Source organism: Dromaius novaehollandiae, chromosome 20, assembly GCF_036370855.1.
Source record: "Dromaius novaehollandiae isolate bDroNov1 chromosome 20, bDroNov1.hap1, whole genome shotgun sequence".
NCBI classification, from domain to species: domain Eukaryota; kingdom Metazoa; phylum Chordata; class Aves; order Casuariiformes; family Dromaiidae; genus Dromaius; species Dromaius novaehollandiae.
In genome coordinates this window covers 8,265,695-8,287,349 of record NC_088117.1, presented here as the reverse complement: position 1 = coordinate 8,287,349, position 21,655 = coordinate 8,265,695, and the positions used below count along the sequence as shown (strand labels likewise).

General features: G+C 61.9%; 2 protein-coding genes across 4 annotated transcripts; one reads left to right on the top strand and one right to left on the bottom strand.

The window, feature by feature from the left end:
• The first annotated feature begins 4,016 nt into the window (after positions 1-4,016).
• On the top strand, positions 4,017-11,129 carry ASB6 (ankyrin repeat and SOCS box containing 6). Of its 3 annotated transcripts, none has more exons than XM_026101770.2 (7): positions 4,017-4,098; positions 4,982-5,214; positions 5,710-5,891; positions 7,035-7,141; positions 7,536-7,644; positions 8,202-8,288; positions 8,931-11,129. In XM_026101770.2, the coding sequence occupies exons 2-7, from the start codon at positions 5,102-5,104 to the stop codon at positions 9,605-9,607; spliced, it is 1,275 nt and encodes a 424-aa protein (XP_025957555.1). In that variant the 5' UTR covers positions 4,017-4,098; positions 4,982-5,101; the 3' UTR covers positions 9,608-11,129. The 3 variants fall into 3 exon arrangements, with proteins under 3 accessions (XP_025957555.1, XP_064379819.1, XP_025957556.1); XM_064523749.1 differs by having other exon boundaries at positions 4,053-4,118; XM_026101771.2 differs by lacking the exon at positions 4,017-4,098 and adding an exon at positions 4,145-4,269.
• Positions 11,130-12,321: 1,192 nt separating this feature from the next.
• Positions 12,322-16,427, bottom strand: NTMT1 (N-terminal Xaa-Pro-Lys N-methyltransferase 1). Its single transcript, XM_064523750.1, has 5 exons — positions 16,290-16,427; positions 15,206-15,269; positions 14,010-14,211; positions 13,325-13,577; positions 12,322-12,823 (listed from the first exon to the last, which is right to left on the bottom strand). The coding sequence occupies exons 3-5, from the start codon at positions 14,169-14,171 to the stop codon at positions 12,567-12,569; spliced, it is 672 nt and encodes a 223-aa protein (XP_064379820.1). The 5' UTR covers positions 14,172-14,211; positions 15,206-15,269; positions 16,290-16,427; the 3' UTR covers positions 12,322-12,566.
• Positions 16,428-21,655: the final 5,228 nt, after the last annotated feature.

Below are 21,655 nucleotides of genomic sequence, written 5' to 3'. Positions count from 1 at the left end.
AAACCCCTCGCCTGTCATTCCCAGCCCTCCTGCGCAAGGTCGTCTTTTTAGAAAAATGCGTTTTGAGCGATTCAAAGCGGACCGCGGAGCTGGCGCGGGGACGCCCGGCCACGCTTTGCACCACACGGTCGGCGGAAACCAAGCCGGAGACGTTCGCTTGGCCTAAAGCTGAGTGTGGTTGTGCCGGCCGGTTAGGCTCACGCGCGGGCTCAGCGCTGCTCTGGGCCGGAGGTGCGGTGTTTTATCAGTCCTTCGTGTTTTTTCTCGTAGAAAAATATAAAAAATTAAAACCACGGCTCTGGGTGATCTCCGTTTGTGTTTCCCGACGCGTCTTCGCTGCTGCGATCCCGGCACCGCGGCAGCTCCGTGGCTGCAGCCGGGCGCCGGTGCCCGGGCGATGCGGGGCCGGGCTGCGGGTGGGGGGGAGGCACCGCGTGCCCAGGCCTGGGGGGCTGCAGGCTGCAAGCGCAGGGGCAGCAGCCCGGCACGGCATCGCGCCGGGGCCGAGGAGGGCCGGGAGCCGAGGGCAGGGCTGCCGGGGACGGGCACCAGCCTGCGGGCCTGGCAGGGCGACGGGGTGCGGGTGGCTGCCGCGGGGCTGCCTGCAAGCGTTGCACACCCCCTGCAAGCTTTGCACGCTCCCTGCAAGTGTTGCACACCCCCTGTGAGCATTGCACACTCCCTGCAAGCGTTGTGCATCCCTGCACGGTTTGCACTCCCCCTGCAAGCTTTGCACGCTCCCTGCAAGCGTTGCACACTCCCTGCAAGCGTTGTGCACCCCCATAAGCATTGCCCTCCCCCCACAAGCATTGCACACTCCCTGCAAGCATTGCACTCCCCCTGCAAGCTTTGCACACTCCCTGCAAGCGTTGCACACCCCCTGCAAGCTTTGCACGCTCCCTGCAAGTGTTGCACACCCCCTGTGAGCATTGCACACTCCCTGCAAGCGTTGTGCATCCCTGCACGGTTTGCACTCCCCCTGCAAGCTTTGCACGCTCCCTGCAAGCGTTGCACACTCCCTGCAAGCGTTGTGCACCCCCATAAGCATTGCCCTCCCCCCACAAGCATTGCACACTCCCTGCAAGCATTGCACTCCCCCTGCAAGCTTTGCACACTCCCTGCAAGCGTTGCACACCCTCTGTAAACACTGTGCACCCCCACAAGCGTTGCAGACCCCTGCAAGCATTGCAGACCCCCGGTTGGACCGGAGGCAGCCTGGGCTTTGGGGGGGCTCAGTGCCAGGGAAGTTTTTCTTGGCCAGAGCCCCCGGTGCCCGGGCCGTCTCGCGGCTGGGCCGTAGCGGGAGGAGAGCGGTGCCCTTGCCACCCACAGCTGCAACCGTGTCCCGGGATGCTGGTCGCTGCCTCCTGCTGCCAGGGACACCGGGGCCGGGGCGAGTGGCACCGGAGCAGCCAGGGTCCCCGGGGCGCCGGGCCCGGCCGCCCCCCGCCCTCGCTTGCCTGGGAACGGCATTTCTTTATCCACGGAGCAATTCCCGTCTCTCCCGCCATCCCTCCCCATTTGCCCTGGGATCCTGCTTTCTTCCTCGGCCCCCCCGGCTCTCCCGGCTCCCCCCTGCCCCAACAGCTACTCGTGTTAATAGTCGGGGGGGTTGTAAAGCGCCCCGGCCAGGCCTCGCTGAGGGTTTTCCTCCCAGATTTCTTATTCCCTCTGTTTCTGCTTCTTTCTTTCGCTCTGTCTTTCTTTCTCCCTCTCTCTCTTTCTTTCCCTGCCAGGAATCCCGGTCCCAGATGAACCAATACTCCGCGGCTCTGCTATTTCCCTTTCCCCCCCCACCTCCTTCAACAGCGAGATGGGAAAAGAGTGAACTAAAAAAAAAAAAAGAAAGAAAGAAAGAGAGAAAAAAAATCAAAGCCGCACATATTGGATCCAGATGTGCTCACAGCCCTTTCCAGCAATTTAATTAAATTCCCCCAGACAGCCAGGAGGATTTCTTAATGATCAAATTTCCCTGGCTTTCCTCCTAAAATGCCCCTCTCCGCTCGCTCGCTGCCGCCCCGTCTCCCCGCTGCATCGCCAGCGCATTCCTCCCCCCCGCCGCCACGGGCACGGCGAGCGGGGCAGAGCCACCGCCACCGCCACCGCCACCGCCACCGCCGCCGGGCACCGAGCACGGGTGCTCCCGCACCGGGAGCCGCCGCCGCGCAGCCCCGACGCCACGGGAAGGGGCTCCCCGGCTCGGCCTCGCGGGCTGCCGGCGCAGGCGTCCCCGGTGCGGGAGGGGGTTTAGCCCCTCGGGTCCCCGCGGGCTCGACGCCTCCGGGGCGGGTTTTGATGGGTTTTTGGCACCGCTGCGGACCCCAAGGCCTCCTCTCCAGCCAGTGCGGCTGGTTGGGACGGGGATGGGGACGGGGGGGGGGCAAAGTCACCCAGTGCCTCTGCGCGGTGGGAAGCGCCGTGGCACGGAGCTGGCGAGGGAGCGAGGGAGCGAGGCTGGGAAGGAGCGATGGAAGGAGGGAGCGATGGAAGGAGGGAGCGATGGAACGAGGGAGCGATGGAACGAGGGAGCGAGGGAGCGAGGGAGTGAGGGAGCGATGGAACGATGGAACGAGGGAGCGATGGAGCGATGGAAGGAGGGAGCGAGGGAGCGAGGGAGAGATGGAACGAGGGAGCGAGGGAGCGAGGGAGCGAGGGAGCGAGGGAGCGATGGAACGAGGGAGCGAGGGTGCAGGACCTGGCACGGAGGTGTGGGCCAGCAGCACGTGGGGGCCCGCCATCATCTCCGGCCCTGGTTCCTGGCAGAGCGGAGTGGAGAGGGGGAAGGTGCGAGGGAAAGTGGTGGAGAGATGAGGAAGGGAAGGGGAAGGGAACGGGCAGGACACAGGGATGGGGACAGGGACAGGGATGGGGACAGGGAGGGTAAGAGATGGGGAAGTGGATGGGGAAGGGAAAGGACAAGGAGAGAAGAAGGAAATGGGGAAAAAAAGGCAAGGGAGAGAAGGAGAAGGGAAGGGAAAGGGAAGTGGTAGAGAAAGAGATGGGGAAGGGAAGGGATGGGGAAGGGAAAAGGGAAAGAGAAGAGATGGAGAAGGAGAGGTGGAGGGGGAAGAGATGGGGAAAAGGAAGGGGAAGGGATGGGGATGGGGAAGGAGAAGGGAGAGAAGTAGGAAAGGAAAGAAAAGAAAAAGGAGGGAAGGGAAGGGAAGGAGACGGAAGGGGAAGGTGTCATCCGGGGTCCTGCAGCCAGGGCAGTGCCAGCGCCCGGCTCGGCGGGACAGGGACGTGCTCAGAGGGACAGGGACGCGGCCCAGCCTCCGCGTGGGGCCAGGCCCGAGGGGAGGCAACTCGGCACCGTCCTGGCGAGGCGGCAGCAGCACCAGGCCCCAGGCAGCGGCCTGGCCCGCCCGCACGAATGGCCCTGAGGCAGCTTAAAGTGCGTTGCCGTGAGGTGCAGCGGCGCCGGGAGACGCACGGCGTCGGGGACAAGCGCCCTGGCACGCCCCGCCCGTGTGCGGCACGCGTGGGGGCCCGTGCGTGGGCACCGGTGGGCAGGCTGGGGCTTGTGCGGCGCGTGCGCGTGCACGTGTGTGTGTGTGCGTGTGCACACGTCTGGTGTGGGGGGGGCTGTGCCCCCCTGTGCCCCCCCCATGCACGCATCTCGTGCACGCATATCTGTGCACCCGCACGTGCACGCTGCAGCCCTGTGCACAGGCGCGCCTGCCCCTTGCGCGGGGGCGTGCACGGGCTGGGGGCGTGCACGCGCGCGCGTGCACCTTGCGAGCGCCCCGCCGCTCGCGCCGGCACGTGCGGGTACGCGCGCCCCCGGTGTGCGCACGCGCCGCGCGCGCTGGGGGGGGGGGGTAGGTGGGCGCGCACCTGCTGCGCGCGCTCCCGCCCCGCGCGCGCCCCCGCCGGCGCCGCTCGCTGCCGCCTGCTGCCCCCTGGCTGCCGCTCGGCGCCCCCTCCGAGCCACGCCCCCTCCTAGCCACGCCCCCCATCCGAGCCATGGCCCAAGCCACGCCTCCTCCCAGCCACGCCCCCTCCGAGTCACGCCCCAAGCCACGCCCCCTCCTAGCCACGCCCCCAGCCGGCACCGCTGGCTGCTTCCGCTTCCGGCGGGCGGCGGGGCCGGGGCAGGTGAGAGGCGGCGGGCGCTGGCGGGGCTGCGGCACCGGGGCGGGAGGTGTTGGACGGGACCGCGGCTCCGCTCGGCCGGGCCGCGCCGGGGAGGTAGCGGGGGGCACCGCGCGGCCGCCCTCCCTGCCCCGCGGCGGGGCCTTTTCCGCGGGAGGCGGCGCCGCGCAGGAGGTGCGATGAGTTGGGGCGGTCTCGGCTCCCCCCGGCTTGCCGCCATGGCGGGAGGCGGGGGCCCGCGGGCTTGCTCCCGTGGAGGTCCGGCGGCCTGCGGGCTTGTCCCCGTGGGGCCTGGGGACTCCGTGTGCTTGTCCCCATAGAGTGCGGGGGGGCCCAGGGGCTCCAGGCTTGCCCCCTTGGGCTCCCCGCCCCCCCCCGGGTGCTGGGGGCACTTAGGGGATACTGGGTTTGCCCGTGTGGGGGGCTGGGGGTTACGGGTCCCCTCAGCCTTGCCCCATGGGCTGTGGAGGGATTTGGGGGGGCCCTGGCTGGCCTGGATAGGGTGTGGGGGGGTTGAGGACTTGTCTCCTAAGTGGGCTGCTGCAGCTGAGCCCGGGGGCAGGCTGGGGGCAGCTGGGGGTGTGGGGCCGGTGCTGTGGGGGGGACCCGGCACACGGTGGCTCATGGCAGAGCCTTTGCCAACGTGCCGTGCCCCCACCTCGGGCTGCGCCTGGGCCGTTTCGGTCTGCAGCAGGCGCCTGGTGTTTTGTGGCCCTCCCTGCAGGAGGTGATTTGAGATGAAAACACCTTGTTGCCGGGTGGGAGGAGCTCCCCCGCTCTGGTTCTAGTTTCCTCCTAGAAACCTGTAAGAAGGGAGAGAGGCAGGCCATAGTTTTGTTTTTTTGTAAATGCAAAGACTGCAAGGAAAGCTTTTTTATTTTAAAAGGAGGGAAAGTCGTATGGAAGCCAGGTAGTGCCGGGGTTGGCCCGCCTGATTCCCCGGTGGGAGGAGACGCCTCTGCCATGCTGGAGGCCCCTGGCCGGCCGGTGCGCAGAGCAGAGCACGATGCCTTTCCTGCACGGCTTCCGCAGAATCATCTTCGAGTATCAGCCCCTGGTAGACGAGATCTTGGGGCTGCTGGCGATACCGGAGGCAGAGAGCCAGAGCACCCACGAGAGGTAACTCGGGCAGTGTTTGGGGGGCAGACACTCACTGGGTCGTTTAGTAGTCATAGCTGGAGCTCAGCGATGCAGCCGAGGCCGGATGCAGCTGGGATTGAACCCGGGTCCCTGTGGGCGGATTCTCCCGGGCACCCTGCTCTCTGCTGTTGATCTTTGGGAGCATGAGGCTGGAGCAGAGCAAACACAGGGGCCGCGCACACTCCCCAGGAACAGCCCTTTCTGCCTGAGCCACGGCAATAAAATCTGAACTGCAGTTCAGCAGCGGCCCTGACCCTGCTGTGTAACCCCACGGCCAACAGGTCAGAGACTGGGGCATGGCAAAACCTACCACCTCCTTGCAGTGTGGTGGAAGGGAGCAATACCTAGAGCTTACAAGACAAGGAGATACCAGGGCTTGTTCTTCCTGCCTGGTGCTGCTCTGACCCTTGTGACTATGTCTGAGAGGTGCACACCCGTTCGCTTGAGTAACCGGTTGTTTCTGTGTGTCTCAAGCCCTGCCTGTCTGGGCAGTGACAGGAGCCGGCTGGCTGCTGTGAGGCGAGTCTTGGAGAGGGAGACGCACTCCCCCTTTTATCAGGAAGGCGTGAGCTATGCCCTGCTGAAGGTCGCTGAGCTGGGGCTCGTCCCCGCAGCAGAAATCCTCCTGGAGTTCGGGGCCGACCTCAGTTTTGAAGGTAAGGCCAGCGGAAAGGGGGCTGCGCGTGGGTCCACTCCTGGGGCTGCCAGAAGGACCCAGCCCATGCGAGGCTGCCCTGAGCAGTGCTCATAGCTGGGACAGAAAGAGGGGTGGCTTCCAGCTGAGGCCTCAGATCCCTGCTCCTTGCTGGGAGTAGCATGGATGCGCCTTAAGGCAGCTGCTGCCCAAACCCAGCCTCAGGGAAGGGTTGGAAGATACTCCCTGTCCCAGCTGCTCTCCGGTGATGATCTGGGCTGCTGCTGTCTCTCTGACGTGCTTGCAGTCTCCCGTCGCTCTGTTTATTTTCTTGGCATCCTTTTCCTTGCTTAAGAGCTTGTGTTTGTTTTCTGTTAATGACAAAGAGGATGAGACTGCCAGGATGGGAGCCTCGGCGCCAGCTGACAAACCCTGCAGCAGCTACTGGGACAAGTGATGGGCTGTAGGGTTGGTGTTTATCACCGGGACAGTTGTTACTTGGTGGTCTCAGTGAAGTGACTGGGTGCAGACGAGACTTTGAGCAGTCAGCACTGGTGTAGCTGAAAGTCCTTCCCTGTGACTTTAGTCCCAGCAGGGGGATGGAGATGCTGCTCTGTGTCTGGTGGGGCAATGCAGGGCAACCTGTGAGCAGTGGCCACTGTCCTTCCCGACAGCCAAGGCAGAGGGGCTTCATGACATCGCCCGTGGAAGGGTGACGGCCATCGGCCAGTGGGGCAGGCGCAGGGGGCTGTGAGCTGCTTTCCTTGCGGGCTCTGCTGTGACAAGGTGACAGCATCTAGCAGTGAGTCTGTCTGCCCTGGTTTTGTTGCTGGGGCAGGGCTTAGGTGTTTTCCCGAGACATGGAGGAAGGTTTGCATCCTTGCCCTTGCCCCGTAGCCACGAGAGCAGGGCTAGAAGTACGCCTGTTCAGTCTCCTGACTGTGGCCAGGGGCTTGGGAGCCACTTCGTTGCACTGAGGGCTTTCAAGATGGGTGGAGCCATCTCAAAAGCAGGATCTGGGTTGTTTGTAACAGCCCTGCTTTCACAGCCATCTGTTTTCTCAGTGCCTCCCCTAGCTGCCCTGTTTACTGCCTTTTGAAGGATGTTAAAGCTGTTCTGGGGAAGGCACTTAGTTTTTTCTGACAATGTGTTTTTGTGTCCTCAGATCCAGTCACCTACTACACCGCTCTGCACATCGCGGTGCTCCGCAACCAGCCGGATATGGTGGAGCTCCTGGTGCACCACGCGGCTGACATCAACCGGAGGGACCGGGTATGGACTTCGCTGCCTGGGCATGTCAAATCAAGTCTGCTTGAGATTTTGCTGCAAGGCCCTGACCTGTGGGGACAGTCCCCCCTGCTCCCACCTCCAGGGCCTCACGGATGTCGCTTCCCCTTGGCATCCTCCCATAGCGCCGCGGTGACACGGCAGAGGTTTACGTAGCCTTTGGCTGAGCAAACCTGCCTCTGCCACAGAGCGATGGGTGGGAGGGGATTGGAGCAGACCAACACCTCCTCTGGACACACCAGGGAGACTTTCCATTTGTTTATTGGAGTGGTGAATTATGCTCTTGCATTGGCTGTGATGAAGCAGAGACTTACCAGAGGAGCTCACAAATCGTCTTTAATATTTATTAATCTTTTTCTCTCTCTCTCTCTCTGTGCAGATCCATGAGAGCAGTCCCCTTGATCTGGCCAGCGAGGAGCCTGAGCGGCTGCCCTGCCTCCAGCGTCTCCTTCAGCTGGGGGCCGACGTCAATGCAGCAGACAAAAACGGTCCGTGTTCCCCCTCCAGCTTCCCCAGCCCGGGTGCTCGGAGCAGGCAGCCTGTGTGGTGGGCTAGAGCAGGGCGCAGGGTCCAGGTCCCTCGCTGCTGCAAACGCTGTCTGGGCATAAACTGTTTTGGAAGTTGGGTGCAGGTTGTAAAAGCTGTGATGCTCTGTTTTCTCCTTGCGTCTTGGCTGTGTCTGGTGCAGGAGGAGGCTGAAACCCACCTCTTCCCAGGCTATTGGGAACAGCGTGTGCCCTGCACTGTGGGATGGGGCTTTGCCCCCATAGCCTTGTGGTGCCTGTGCCCACTCTGCCACAGCCTGTGTGGCCTCTGGTGCCACCACCAGCCCTGCAGCCCCATCCTTGGCCCATCTCCCCATCCTTGCAGCTGTATACCAGCACAGGGCCAGCGGGAGCCGGCCCGAAGGAGAAGGGCTGTTTCTCTCCCGTGTTTAACCATTTGGTTGGTGGGGCGGGTTGTGTTCCCTCCTGCTTTTTGGAGTGGGTGTTTCTCTTTAGCTGAAGCACTGTTTTCACTCAGCTGACTGATTGCTCCATCCCAGGAAAGACAGCGCTGTTGCATGCCTTGGCCAGCAGTGATGGTGTCCAGATCCACAACACTGAGAGCATCCGTCTCCTGCTGGAAGGAGGTGAGAGCAACCTTCTACCCTCTCAACCCATGACCCCTCCAGGCCTAGAGCCAGCTGATTCTTTGTACGGCACCTGGCACTGCCCTCCCGACTTCTTTGTTCCCGCTTGAGCAAGACTAAAGCCCAGTGGTGCCAGGGTTAGTGCTGTCCTGGCCTCCTTTGCTGTACCCTTTCCAAAGGATGCTCCAAGGACAACTCATTGCCTACAGTGTGGCTCCTTATGGTATTTCTGTGCCGCTGCGGTAGGCCGTGGGGAGGCTGCTCCTCCAGGCGAGACAGACACTGTTGTAGCTCTTGTGCTTTCCTGGGCCTCATCTCTGTTAGGAGAAGAGAGAGAGGAGGGTTCAGTGTCAGGTGGCAGAGACCAGTGACTTGGGAGGATGCTCTGTGGGGGCTGGTGCTCTGGTTTGAGATGCTTGTCCGCCAGGAAGAAGTGCTGTGGCTGTGCTCTTGCTTTCAGCTCTATGTTGGGTGTGGCTGTTGTGTGATGGGTGCACGAGGCATTCAAGTGCTGCATTTGGCACTCCTGATGGTAATGGGGGGATCTACAGCCCCCTCGGTGCCTCCCATGAATCTGTCCCTGCCTGCATTCGCAGTGTGTCCTCCTCTTTCTCCAAAATGCTGGCTATGTTCTCTGTCCAGGTGCAGATGTCAGGGCCACCACCAAAGATGGTGACACTGTCTTCACCTACATCATCTTCCTGCTGGGAGAGATGGTGTGCAGCAACACGGAGGAGGCGCAGGTGATCAATCGCTTCTGCTTTCGTGTCACCCAGCTGCTGCTGGCCCACGGCGCCGACCCCAGTGAGTGCCCAGCCCCTGAGTCCCTCACCCACCTCTGCTTCAAAAGCTTCAAACGCCACTTCCCACTGCTGCGTTTCCTGCTGGAGTCGGGCGCTGCGTACAACTGCTCCCTCCACGGCCCCTCGTGCTGGTCAGGCTTCCACATCGTCTTTGAGTGCCTCTGCTCTCACCTCAGTGTCTCTGAAGATGACAGCTTCTCCACAGACCTCATCCAGAAGGGTCAGATTCTGCTAGAGCTCATGATGGCTAGTTCACAAGCCATCCAGCTGCCCACCAACTTTGAGGTCAACACCAGCAGCTGCAGGTACCACGGGGAGAAGATCAGGACTCTCTTCTGCTCTTTGAAGCAGCTGGAGCATTCCCCCCAGGGGCTGAAACATCTCTGCCGGGTGTTTATCCGGCAGCGCCTTAAACCGTGGCCAGTGGATGTCAAAATCAAGGCCCTACCTCTTCCCGACAGGCTGAAGTGGTACCTCCTCATTGACCACACTGCTGTTGGGCATGAGGACCTCTGAGCCTGACCAGTGCCTCTCAGTCTCCCCACATCTGCAGTCGTGGTGCCTCTCCCAGGACAGCCACCAAACCCTTGCTCTGGACCAGCTTTCTCCGCAGCGAGAAGTGCTGCTGTCCCCCTGCCCACGGCTTGGCCTGCGCTGCCCCCAGTGTCCGACTCTGCTGCGTTTTGGGGATGTGCTTTCTCACGCACAAAGCTGCATGTCCTGTGGAGGCCTCGCTGCTCTGTGTGTGTCCGGGAGGCAGGCAGAGCCCTGCAGCTCCCAGGGGGTGAAGAGAGCCCCCGGGCATCAGGGGAGCTGGATGCCAGGGTAGAGGGCTGGATTTGGAGAAAAGGCCTGGTAGTCTCGCAGGCAGGACCAGCGGAGCAGTTGGGGATGGTGTGACTGGACAGGCAGCCTGTCCCTTCTCTTCCCAGCCCTGCCAGGTTTGGGATGGGTGAAGCAATGCCTTAGGTGGTGGTGGAGTCAGGAGGCACCTCGGGATGCTGAGAAAAGGGTTGTTCCCCATCCTGGAGGCTGAACAGCAGTGGGCAGAGATGCCCTGGGTCAGGCCTGGGGTAGTCTGTCCTGCAGGAGACACTGGCCTCCACGCCCTGTTTTTGTGCCTCCAGTCCTGTTGAAGGGAGTAGCCATGATGGAGGCATGTCCTGGGTGGATGTGGATGCCTTCCTCGCTCACCCTGGTGTCTGAAACCAGGAGCATGGAGGGGATGAAGGGAAGGGGGTTGGCAGTGGCAGCCTGGCTGCTCGACACCCCCTGAGTTTTTGCTGGGAGCTTCCCATTCTCCTGGCACAGAAGATGATCCACCAAGGACATCTCGGGTGATGGGCTTCAAAACAAACGGAGGAGCAGCTGTTACTTGGCTCTGTGGTACATTCCCTGTGCAAGGACGAGAAACGGGCTGCCAGCTCTGCTTAGTGCCTTGCGCCTCCCTGTTCTTTGGCCTATTGCGTGCTCCTCTGTTCCCCTGCTAACTCCTCCCAGGGCCCTGGTCTTCAATGCCTCCTTCCTGGGAACAAGAAATAGCCACAAAGTCCTTCCAACTTGCTGGGCTGCTACTGGAAGCTCCAGCCTCTGGAGCTGCACGTGGAGGTCCCATGTGCCAGCCCTGCCACAGCTGCCTGGCTCCCCTTCTAGGCATCTGGTTCCTTTTGAAGTGTCAAAGCCTGGCTGTAGAGCTGAGCCCCTTTTTTTTATTTTACTTTTTTTTTCTTTGCCATGGGGAACAGATGCAGAAGAGAATCAAGAGAGGAAAAAAATCTACTCTGAGCAGGTACAATTGTTAGCAAATAGGTCTGGGATCCATGGGTGAAGTTTGGCTGCAGAAGGTTGTTTCCCCACATTGCCCTCTGGGCAGCACTTATTTTTTTTTTTTTAACCTTCTCACACCCCATGGAGTTGGAGCTGTACATAGTGATGAATCGGTGTTTGGGGGGGGGGGGGGGGGGAAATAAGTGATCAAATACTCTCCTGGTGTCTGGAATGGAAAACGAGCAATTAAATGAGGCCTTTTATAATAGCAGCAAGGGGTTTGTTTCTTCTGTGGGAAAGGCTGGGTGGAGGAGAGCGCTCTGGGGCTGCCTGCTCCTCACCTGGCAGTCCTCTTGCAGATGTGGAGGAATTGGATGCAGCTATACATGAGCCCAGCTGGAGGGAAAGTTCGTAGTCGGGGTCTGCGCATGGGCTAGCCCACCTGACACGTGCAGTCGTGCCAGTGTTGTGTTAAGTTGGCACAAGTCAGACTTGGGCAAAATTATCTGGAGATGGCGAATGAGGAGACGGGAGTGTTCAAAGCCAGCGCCTGGCTCTCGAGATAACAGTGCTGGGTGTTGATGGGGAGCAGCTCCAGCGCCGCAGGATTCGAGCTGGCTGCCAGTGTGAGCCTGTGATAACGGCTGGAGGGTCCGAGGGCAGCTTGGAGCAGGGATTGGCAGCCGTGGCTCCTGCTCCAGGCAGTGGACGCAGTGGAACCTGCCCTGGCCCCAGTGATGTGGGGGTTTGCAGTGGCTTTGCAACGCAGCAGCCCAGCCTGCCCCTGCTGAGGGGCCTTAGCTGCTATGGACCCAACTGCCCCTGCAGGGTGGGTGGCCCCAAAATCTGCTCCTCGGGGCTGGGCCCAGGAGCTGGTTCCCCGTTAATGCCCAGAGCATGATGGCTTTCCTGCTGGGGCTGATCCAAGCATTTCAGCTGCCTGTTTGGAGGAAAGGCACGGCCTTGCCCAGGATAGTCCTGTTCCTGGAGCAGGATGCAGGGGACCTGGGCCCAGCTCTGTCTCCTATGTTGACGGCATATGTGGAAGACCTGCTCTTGGGCTCAAAGGAGAGGCCCAGGTAAAACCTGGTTTTACCTCCCCCATCCACCTTGAGGCAAATGGCAGGGATTTGTCCTTCTTGCCATACTCAAACTGTTGCTGACTTAAGCCCCCACCTGCCCGTGAGCAGCAGCAGACGGGCAGCAGTGAGTTCACGAGTGGGAAAGGATCAAACGTCCTCGCAAGGGAAGGAGAGTTCCAGCTGCTGCAGGGATGCTCCGAGCTCCTGTTCGCTAGCAGGGAGCCCTGACCGACCACAGCCAGCAACCCGCTGGTGCCCAGGGAGCACGGCTCTTGCAGGGGAGGCCCTCTTGCTCCTGGAGACATCAGGCACCCGCCTGCAGAGCCCCCGAGCGCGGCATCAAGCCAACACATTGCACCCGACAGAGCCCGCGTGCAGAAGTGCAATGGCAGGAAAATGTATTTGGCAAACATCTCTTTTCACAAACAGCAGCAACTTGGAAGACAAAGCCCCGTCCTTGCCACCAGCACCGCAAAGAATTGCAGAGTCACGACACCCTCGCTGCCGTCCGCCACCCGCGGTGAAGGCGCGGTCCTCGCCCCTCCCGGCCCCGGCAGGAACCGCCTGTGCTGGGCCCATGCTCTGAGCTGGCCCAGGAGAGACCTCCCCGCCACTGCCAGCCACCCTCATCTCATGGCAAAGGTGTAGACGTGGTAGATCTCGTCGGGGAAGTTCTCCTGGCGCTCCTCGGCCAGGAGGTGCAGCCCAGCCCGGCGGATGATCTTACGCACCACGTCCAGGTCTCGGCAGACGCTGCTGTCCACATCGTCCATGATCACCCCCTCCTGAGCCATGTTGTCCTTGATGACCACGATGCCGTTGGGCCGCAGGCCAGCACGGCACCTCTTCAGGAAGTCGGAGAGGTGGTTGTCGGTGAGGTGTCCTGCAGGGGCAGAGCAGGCGTTAGAGGGTGCTGAGTGAGCACGAGGTGACCGGGGGAAGGACCTCTATGGGGCAGGACCCCTGGGCAGCATGTTGTATACGGGGAGGCGAAGGGGAGGCTGCTGCTGGGATCCCTCCTGATTTAGGCAGCCAAACACGAGCTGTTTGTTGCTGGTGAAATCTTTAGCTTGGGGATGTCTAACTTGTGTCCCATGGGCTCTGTCCAGCTCCATCCCACCCACACCTTTGCTCTGGCCTCCAAGGGTTTTGGGGGAAAAAAGCCTAATATGCAATGCCCTCCTACTCGCCCTGTATGGGGCAGGGAGGGGGAATGCAGGTCCCGGACCCAGCCCAGTGGTGCTGCTGCCACGCTTGTCATTACAGCAGTCTTTGTGCTCTTCTCCCCCCCCAAACCCTCCCTGGTGGGCGAGGCACCAGCCCTTCGAGGGAAGCTGGACATCAGATGCACCAGTGAGGGCCCTGCAAGGTGAGTGACTCTCACCGATGACCCACTGGATCCAGATGACGTCGTAGGAGTTGGGTTCGGGGCTGAAGTCCTGGAGGCCACAGCAGAAATAGTTTCGCACCCGCCTGCCCTCCTCTCCCAGGTAGCTCCTGGCCTTGGTGAGGAAGTCCTCCGTCACATCCACCATGTCCACAGTCTTGAAGAGGGGCAGCAGCAGCCGCTTGGTGATTCGACCGATGCCTGCCCCGCAGTCCAGAGCGCGCGTTGTCCCTGTCCGGTTGGGACCATCCTGGAATGACAACCACGAGGGCCTGAATCACACCCCGTGAGATGCCCAGGGCATGTGATGGAGAAATGGGGTGACCATGTGGCCGGGGGCACGGTGGGCTGCAGCCCCACGGCCACTGCACAGCCACAGCAGGAAGGCATGGGCTCCTTGGGCTGCCTGGGTCTCAGCTGTTCCATGTCATTCATGACAAGACTCCTTTGCTGAAGCCCTGGCTGGCAGGGGGCCATTCCCTGATGGACAGGGATGGTGTTACCCGCTTGGAGCCAGGGGAACATATTGCACAGCAAAGCTCTCGCAGCATGTGGGAAATGGAGGATCCCACCTAAAGGGGAAGAGCCCAGCTCCAGGCTGGGAGGAGGACATGCCTTTGGAAGCATGACAGACCATGACCTTCAGCTCACGGACGAGCTGGAGCAGAGCCGTGCGACCTACCCGTAGAAATCTCTGCAAGAACTTCCTGGAGCTGTTGATGTCAATGCTGGAGATGTGGCCGTAGCCCCCCAGCATGCCGTCCACTGTGGCGGGCACATCCTTCCAGTACTTCTCTGCCTTGGAGTAAAACTCAAACTCGTTCTCCACCAGCTCGCTTGTCATGCTGGCCGAGGGACGCGCGCCCACACGGGACTTGCTGCTCCTTGGAGACAGGAGGGTAGGGGACAAACCGCAGGTCAGACAGGGAAGGGCCGCGCACATGATGCTCTGCGGCTCCGCCAGGCCCTGTGTGACCTGCCTGGGGCTGGACACGGATGGCAGCAAACACAGGAGCTCTGCGTGGACCTCCTGTCCGAACTGAGGGGAGTTCCTCACGAGCCCTGCAGCGGGGAAGGCATCATCCATGTCACCTGGACGGTGCCACTGTCCAGAGGGATCAGCTCTGTGAGTACCTGGGACTTCTGCCTACCTTCCCTTCCCTCCTCCCCAGGGGTATTTCAAACCCTAAAAACTTCTGAGTGAGAGCACAAAGGAACAAAGATCTCCCTCTCGAGACCTCCTGGAGACCAGCAAGCCCAGAACTCCCTCCCAGCAGAGATGCCTCAGCCAGATCAGCTATCTTGGACTCTTGCTCAGCAATATACCCAGTTTCTCTTTTTTTGGAGACTGCTCCACCATTTTACCCTATCCTGCCTCCTCTATCCCTGCCTTAAGAGCATTAACATTTTATAGATTACATGTTTATCTGTATCGACAGCCCTATCAGTCACCTCCAATTACATCTGGAGTTGCTAAAAGTTACTCTAAGCACCTACCTGAGGACTGTAAATCTCAGCCGTGACCATAAGTTAGATATTTGCAATATAATAAAGTCAAGGTATAATCAGCAATACAAGCTATAAATTCCCCCCAGACATCTCATAATTCAAACCACTGTGGATTTGATTAACTGCGCTGGGGATTAGAAACTAGATTTAAGGTGGCCAAAGGGTAAATTCAAGGACTTCAAACACCTTTACAAATAAAGAAATATATAGTGTTCGTGGCTTGAATTTACTGGCAAATATCCCATTAAACACAAAACCTTTTCTAAGCAGTTTCAGTGGCTTTCCATGGTTTTAAACAGCCCAGGGAAGGAGCGGAGGAGGAGCAGGGAAGACGGCGAAGTCTGCGAAGCTGGTTATGATGCCTCTCACCTTTAGCTCACCACTTCCAGTCCAGCTTGGCTCAGTGGTGCCCAGAGCAGGTCCGTTCTGCGATCTAGAGGAAGAAAACACAGGATCAAATCACCTTTAGTCCCGCAAGGGCCAACGAAGCGTGCCCATTACTGCAGCGGTCGCAGGCCCAGGGAGATGGAGGTGAGTGTCCCACCGCCCCGACCATGGAGGCTCCAAGCTGGGGTGGTCTGGGGACCGGGGCCGACCCTGCAGGGCCAATTCTGCCCCTCGGCTCTGCCGTGGGGCTGGCAGGTACCTGCATGGCCACGTCTAAACCTGCGGGCAGGGGGCTGGTGGGAGCCCCCGCACCGTGACACCCTGAGGCTGTCCTGCAAGCAGTGCTCCCTTCCAGGTTCTCTGGCCCCTTTTCACCTCCTGGCGCAGCGACCGGGACCGGGACATACTGCAGAGACACTGGGGACCTGGCAACTGCTGGCCACCCCCCCCCCAGGCCCCCACCTCGGGGCAGAGCTGGGCCTGCCGCAGCCGCGTCCCCTCGCAGCGGGCCGGCGGCAGCCCCACGGCCGTGCCGGATAAGCGCTATCGGGGGCCAGCAGGCAGGACGCGGCCCACTGCGGCCTTCCTCCGGGGGGGGCCAGGGGGTGACCCCAGCGCGGTGTCACTGGCAGCCGGGGGCTTCGCCTGCCTGCCGCAGCCCGGGGGGAGCACAGGCCCCTCTGCCCGGCCCCACACCCGGGGCCCTTTTGCGCGGGGGGGTCCCTAATGCCCCTGCCTGACGCAGGGGGGCTTCATGGGGCAAGGCCCAAACCGCAGCTGTTTCTCCCAGAACCCCCCGGCTTTGCCCGGGGGGGCCCCATGCGCCCAGGGCGCCACGTGCTGGGGCCGGAGCCCGATCCGCCCCCCCGGGCCATGCGGCCGGGCCCCCCGGCTCCCCTCACTGCATTACACCCCCCCCCCGCACCCTAATTTCCGACAATTCCCCGCCGCCCCCACTCGGCGCTGCCCAGGGGGTGCCCCCCCCCGGGGGGCCGCGGCCGTGGGGAGCGGGGGGGGGGCGGCCGTGGGGGGGGGGGCGCGGCCCGGGGGGCCCCGCGCCGGTTACCTCGGGTCGGGGCGGTTGGCAGCACTGTATCCACCTGGCGGTGACAGGCAGACGCGACGGCCAATCAGGCGGCGGCGCGGTGGGCGCCGCGTTCCATGGGTGCGACGCTCGCTGTGACGTCACGGTGAGGTCACTGCGGGGTGTGGGTTCCGCCCCTTTCGGTGCCCCGCGGGGGCTCCCCGGGCGGAGCGCGGCGCTGCGGGGTGCCGGGCGGACTGGGGCGTACTGGGGCAGACTGGGGGGCCACGCGGCCACCCCGGGGCCATCGCAGAGGGCAGGGAGGCCCCCAGCCAGGCCCACTGACGGGGGTGGGATTGTGCACTCTGAGTGTGCCTCCACTGGTGTCACGAGCGGCCCCGGTCTCTGCAGCCCGGGAGCCTGGTCCCAGCTGCGCCTTCCCTGCCCAGCGTCGCCCCGGCTGGAAACACCGTTTTACGAGCAAAACCCACCAAATATTAGAGATGTGAATCTGAAACTCTCTCTGTAGACGTCCTGGTGCCCGGCCCCGGCGTGCCGTCCCCGGTGCTGGCCGCGGCGGCAGGCCAGACTGCCCGGGCTCCCCGCTAACCCCTTTCGCCTCTTCCCAGGGTCTTGCCAACGGGCCGATTTCGTGAAAGAACCGGGCAGGGGGCCCTGGCAACCGCCCCCCAGGCCCACGCGCGCATGGCCACTTTTATCGATTGGGGTGCAGAATTAGCAAAGGCAGAGCGGCAGATACGATATGTCTGGGCCTTCGTCAGGGATTCGGCGTGGTGTCTTACTAAATTTTGCTGGAAAAAATTAATTCCCATTAATCCAAACACGAATACCATCCCACAGCCTAAAAATGGCCAGAAAGGCCTTAAAGAAAGGGTGATGCTGACGCTATTGTGTCGGGAGGGAGGGCTGATGGGTGTCTGCTGGTGCGCTGCCTAATTAATGTCTTTGCTGATGACCCGGAAGGGTAATAACGACCCTGAGAAAAGCGGTGAGCCGGGACGGGTGTAAGAGGGCCAGCGGCAACGCAGAGGGCCCCCAGGGAGGGACGCGGGAACCTGGTGCATCCCCCCGGGCCAAGGTCCTCGCAGCGAAACCCATGGGAAACTTGGGTCCTCGTGTCCCCATATGGGGAGTGGGCAGCCTGGGCCCCGTGGACCCCCCCAAAAAAGGCCCTAACCCCTTTTGCTGTGGGGGTAGGACCGCAAAGAGCCCACAGACGCACTGGGGATGGGCGGCCACATGGTGGGATAGACGGGCTTTGCTCCCCCCACCCAGTGCCGAGCATCCCCAGGGTCATGCAGGCACCGCGACCGTAGCAGAGGGTGCCCCAGGCATGGTGCTGCTGGGCCAGATCCTGCAGCATCCCTGCGGTGCAGCACCGGCCGCCCTGGCCATGAGGAGCACGGGGCCGGGCTGGGTACCAGCACCGCGTGTGCATGGCCAGGGGACGGTCGGGCAGCATGGCAGCGATGCGGCCGGCCTGCCCCCAGCCCCGGCCGGCTCCCTCCCGGCTTCCCTGCCTTCTCCGGGTGGAGGGGGGCCGCTTATGGGATTTGCGGGGAAGGAGGGCTGGGAGCGCTTCGGAGGCCAGGATGCAAACGCAAAATGAGCGTGAGAAGTTGCACATGCTTGTGGGGGGAGGTGTAAAAAGAAAAAAAAATACGAAAAAGGCAGGTATAAGGAAAGCGGGGGCGAGGGGCAGCTCGCTGGGGAGGGCAGGCTGCTCGCAGCGGGGCTGGGACACGGGGGCGGGTGAGCAGCAGGGCTGCTGGGGGGGGGTCCCGGGACTGCGGCAAAGGAGTTTGAAGGGCTGGAAGGGCTCGGGAGCAGGAAAAGGGGCCCGGAGCAGCCCCCGGCGGGGGCGGGACAGGGGGGGGGTCCCGAGCCGGTCCCGGCTCTGCCCCGTCCCGCCGCGGGGGGGCGCTGTTGTCCCGCCTTTGCGCCGCCGCCCCGAGCTCCGCTGCCGCCCGCCAGCGCCGGGAGCCGCGGCCGCCGCGCCCGCTGCCCGCACCCGGTACCGGCACCCGGTACCCGCCCGGCACTCAGTACCAGGTACCAGTACCTGGTACCCGCCCGGCACCCAGCACCCGGTACGGGCACCTGGTACCTGGCACCTGGTAGCCGGTGCTCACCCAGTACCGGCACCCACCCGGTATCCCCACACCCGGTACCCACCTGGCACCCGGTACCCGGTGCTCACCCGGTACCTGGCACCCTGCTTGCGCTGCCCGGCACGCACCCGGCCTCACACTCGCGCTGCTCAGCACCAGGCATCCAGCGTGCACCCACCCAGCCTGCACCACCCAGCACCCAGCCTGCACCACCCAGCACCCAGCCTGCACTCAGCCCGCATCCTTCCTGGCCCCCAGATCCTGCGCCCCCTCAGCACCCACGCTGCACCCATCCTGCACCCACCCTGCACCCCGGCCCACATGCAGCTGGTCCCGCGGGATCCCAGGTGCCTCCAGCAGCCACCAGGGCAATGGCCCCGGCCCCATCTCTTGGCAAGAGGCGAGTCAGCCCGTGCTCAGCGCGGCTGCTCCCAAACTGCAGCACCTTCGGGGAGCTGAGACCTGACACGCTCGTCACAGTTGGGCTACAAGCCTCGCTCACGCCATAGCAGGGGCGCTGGAGGTGCGGCCCCTTTCCAAAGCGCGCGGGCTGCAGCTGGGGCATTCCCTCAGTGGTGCTGGGCTTTGCTCCTGCCATGGGGCGACTCGGAAAACACGGTGGTGCTGGACTCCTGCCCCAGAGCGCGGCACAGGAGCGGCGGGGGCGATAGGGGAGGTGGAGGAGCCGGCTGGTCGCGCTCTGCGGGAGCAATTTCCATTTCTAACAGCTGGATGGGGCCGAGTCCCGGGGGAAACCCCCCCGCAAGAGCCCCAGCTCCAGGCATGCCCCCCCGCACCTTCGCAAGGGCAGCGCTGTGCGGACAGCAGCCGGAAAACGGCCTTTCCCAGCATTTTTCTGCCTCTACCTGCAGGATTTTCCAATCAAACCTGAGGAATCACAAAGCAGAGACTCTATGGCCTTGAGTACCCAAAATACAGATCTCTGGTGATGGCCCCTCAACTGAAGGCGGCTCCTCTGCCAGCGGCCGGGAAAAGCAGCTCGGCTGCAGATGTGGACTCTCTGGTGTCTAATACGGGGTTAGTCTCTCCCCTGACACCTTTCCCTCAGCAGGGCGCCGGCCCCGTCTCTTCCTTCGCCCAGACACTGATTTGCACAAAACCTGCATGAAACCGCCCAGCGCAGCCAGGCGGTACCGGGAGTTTTGGGGACCCCGGGCCGTACGACAGCGCCCGCACGCCCCGGGCAGGGCCCACAGCGGCCAGGGAGCCCGGCGACCTGGCACAGGGGCTCACAGCCCCAGGCCAAACGTGCTGCTGCTGCGTGGCGGCAGCCATGGAGATTTATGACTCCTCTGCCTCCCTCGCCTTCGGCTGCTATTCTGATTTCTGACTTTTACAATTTAAAAAAGGTTTTTTCCCCCTCTCCTTTTGATGCATTTCGTCATCTGCCAAGTTCAGGATGCAGCAAAAGCATCCGCAAGCGCAGAAAGCACGGTTTTCTTCCCATTTTGCTCTCCATAGCGCAAAGAAGTGAGGCTACACCTGGGGAGGGAACGGAGCACAGAGCAACTGCTCCAAGAGCTCAGCTGCTGCCGGGGTGGGATGGCGTGGGAGGAGGCACGTGATAAGAAGCTGGGGCCAAGCATAGACATGGCCCCGTGCGCACCAAAAAAGGCCCCAAACCAACAGCTTTCCACTTGTTGAAGCCACCAACAGCCATTGAGTCGTTCCAGTTGTCACCTGGGTTTTAAGCGGGCTGCGGCCGCTTGGCTGGAGAGCAGCCGCGTGGCACGTGAGTGGGGTCTGCACTTCACTCAGCAAACCACAACGGCTCCTGGTTTCCCTTCAAAGCGTTTCGTTTCATCCCCCCAGCAAATGCCGCCCCTTCAAACTCCCACCCGTCTGCATCGGGGCACGTCGGCTCCGGGGTGCAGAGCACGCGGGCGCCCCGGCGGCATGGGCACCATGCTGCCAGGGAAGGCAGCCGGGAGAGGCTGCTGCAGGAGGCCAGCAATCCTGTCCCCATCTCCCCACCCTCAGCCGGGCCATGGCTCGGCCGCTGGGGCCTCCCGAGCTAGTGGACACCTCAAAGGGAGGCAAGATAAAAGTGAATTTGCTGAAATTTGTCTCCTGGGTGGATCGTGACGCCTCCCCGCTGCAGCGATGGGCATCCGCTCCGGCGCGAGCCTTGGGTGCTGATGGGGAGGAAGGCTCTCCGTGACACCCTCCAGCAGCAGCTGCAGCGGTAGGTGCCGGGCAAGTGGGTGGCACTCGGCGATTCCCCGCGCCGCGAGGCAGCAAACGCCCCCGCGCCCCTTCCCCGCCGGTTTCCTCGCGCTCCTTCCTCGCGGTCGCCTCCTTTCGCGGTAATCACCACCGGCGCAATCTCGAATCAGGATTTTATTTTTCTTTTCCCCAGGTGCTTAATCACCCTTATTACCCTTTTCTGATTAATTAATTCTAATTAATTTCGCAGCAGCATTTTGGAGAGGAGGTGACCAGCGCCGCGCATGCTGCTCGGGTGCTCTGCAAGGCGAGTCCCGCGGCAGGCAGCCCTGCTCTGCCGCACCGGAGCCCGGTCCCGGGCCGCCCCTGGGTGCAGGCACTATAGTCCATGTGTACAATACAGTGGCCATGTGTGCCTAAATATATATATGGGAACCTGTATACACATTTCTACACCGTATACACTATATCTACATCGTACGTATACGTGCATCTCTTTACATACACTATATACGTGTGTATACACACATACAGATATATATATGTAGCTGTATATATACAGAAATATATATGCACCTGGTGTGCATGCTATAGGAGTGTGTGTGTGCATGAGTAGGCTGTAGCAATACCTACGTAGCGGAGTACCCGTACGCTGCATCCCAGCAGGGCAGCCGGCGCAGGGCCAGGGGAAGGCGTAGGGGAGGAAGAGGAAGGGGAGACGTGGAGGAAGCCGAACAGCAGGGAGCAAATGCAAGCTACCCCGCGTTACAAAGGCTCCCCTATTTGATTAATTGTACTTTCTGCTTGATAAATGTTACTCATGAGTATAAAATATGCAAAGCACTTAGCAAGTTCACACTGTTGAAAGAACTCAACTAACTAAATTAAAATTCCAGGATGGGAACCAAGCCGCTGCAGAGCAACTTTGCAACGCGCTGGCTGGGGAACCAACCCGCGCGGAAAGCCTGCGCCGGAGGCACGGTTCCTCGCCCAAGCGTGGTTCCCCTGCAAATAGTATCAGCACAAGTGCAGCGACGGGGAGCCGCGGAGCAGCGGCTCGGGCACAGCTTGGGCAGCCGGACCCAGCTG

What these genes read in the sequence shown, in the direction of transcription:
- NTMT1 (XM_064523750.1), bottom strand. Translation starts at nt 14,171, where the DNA reads ATGACAAGCGAGCTGGTGGAGAACGAGTTTGAGTTTTACTCCAAGGCA. An exon ending in TCTTGCAGAGATTTCTACGG is followed by an intron (nt 13,578 to 14,009) that starts GTAGGTCGCACG and finishes TTGTCATTCCAG; the next exon opens with GATGGTCCCAACCGGACAGG. An exon ending in CTGGATCCAGTGGGTCATCG is followed by an intron (nt 12,824 to 13,324) that starts GTGAGAGTCACT and finishes CTGCCCCTGCAG; the next exon opens with GACACCTCACCGACAACCAC.
- ASB6 (XM_026101770.2), top strand. Translation starts at nt 5,102, where the DNA reads ATGCCTTTCCTGCACGGCTTCCGCAGAATCATCTTCGAGTATCAGCCC. An exon ending in GGCCGACCTCAGTTTTGAAG is followed by an intron (nt 5,892 to 7,034) that starts GTAAGGCCAGCG and finishes TTGTGTCCTCAG; the next exon opens with ATCCAGTCACCTACTACACC. An exon ending in CAATGCAGCAGACAAAAACG is followed by an intron (nt 7,645 to 8,201) that starts GTCCGTGTTCCC and finishes GCTCCATCCCAG; the next exon opens with GAAAGACAGCGCTGTTGCAT.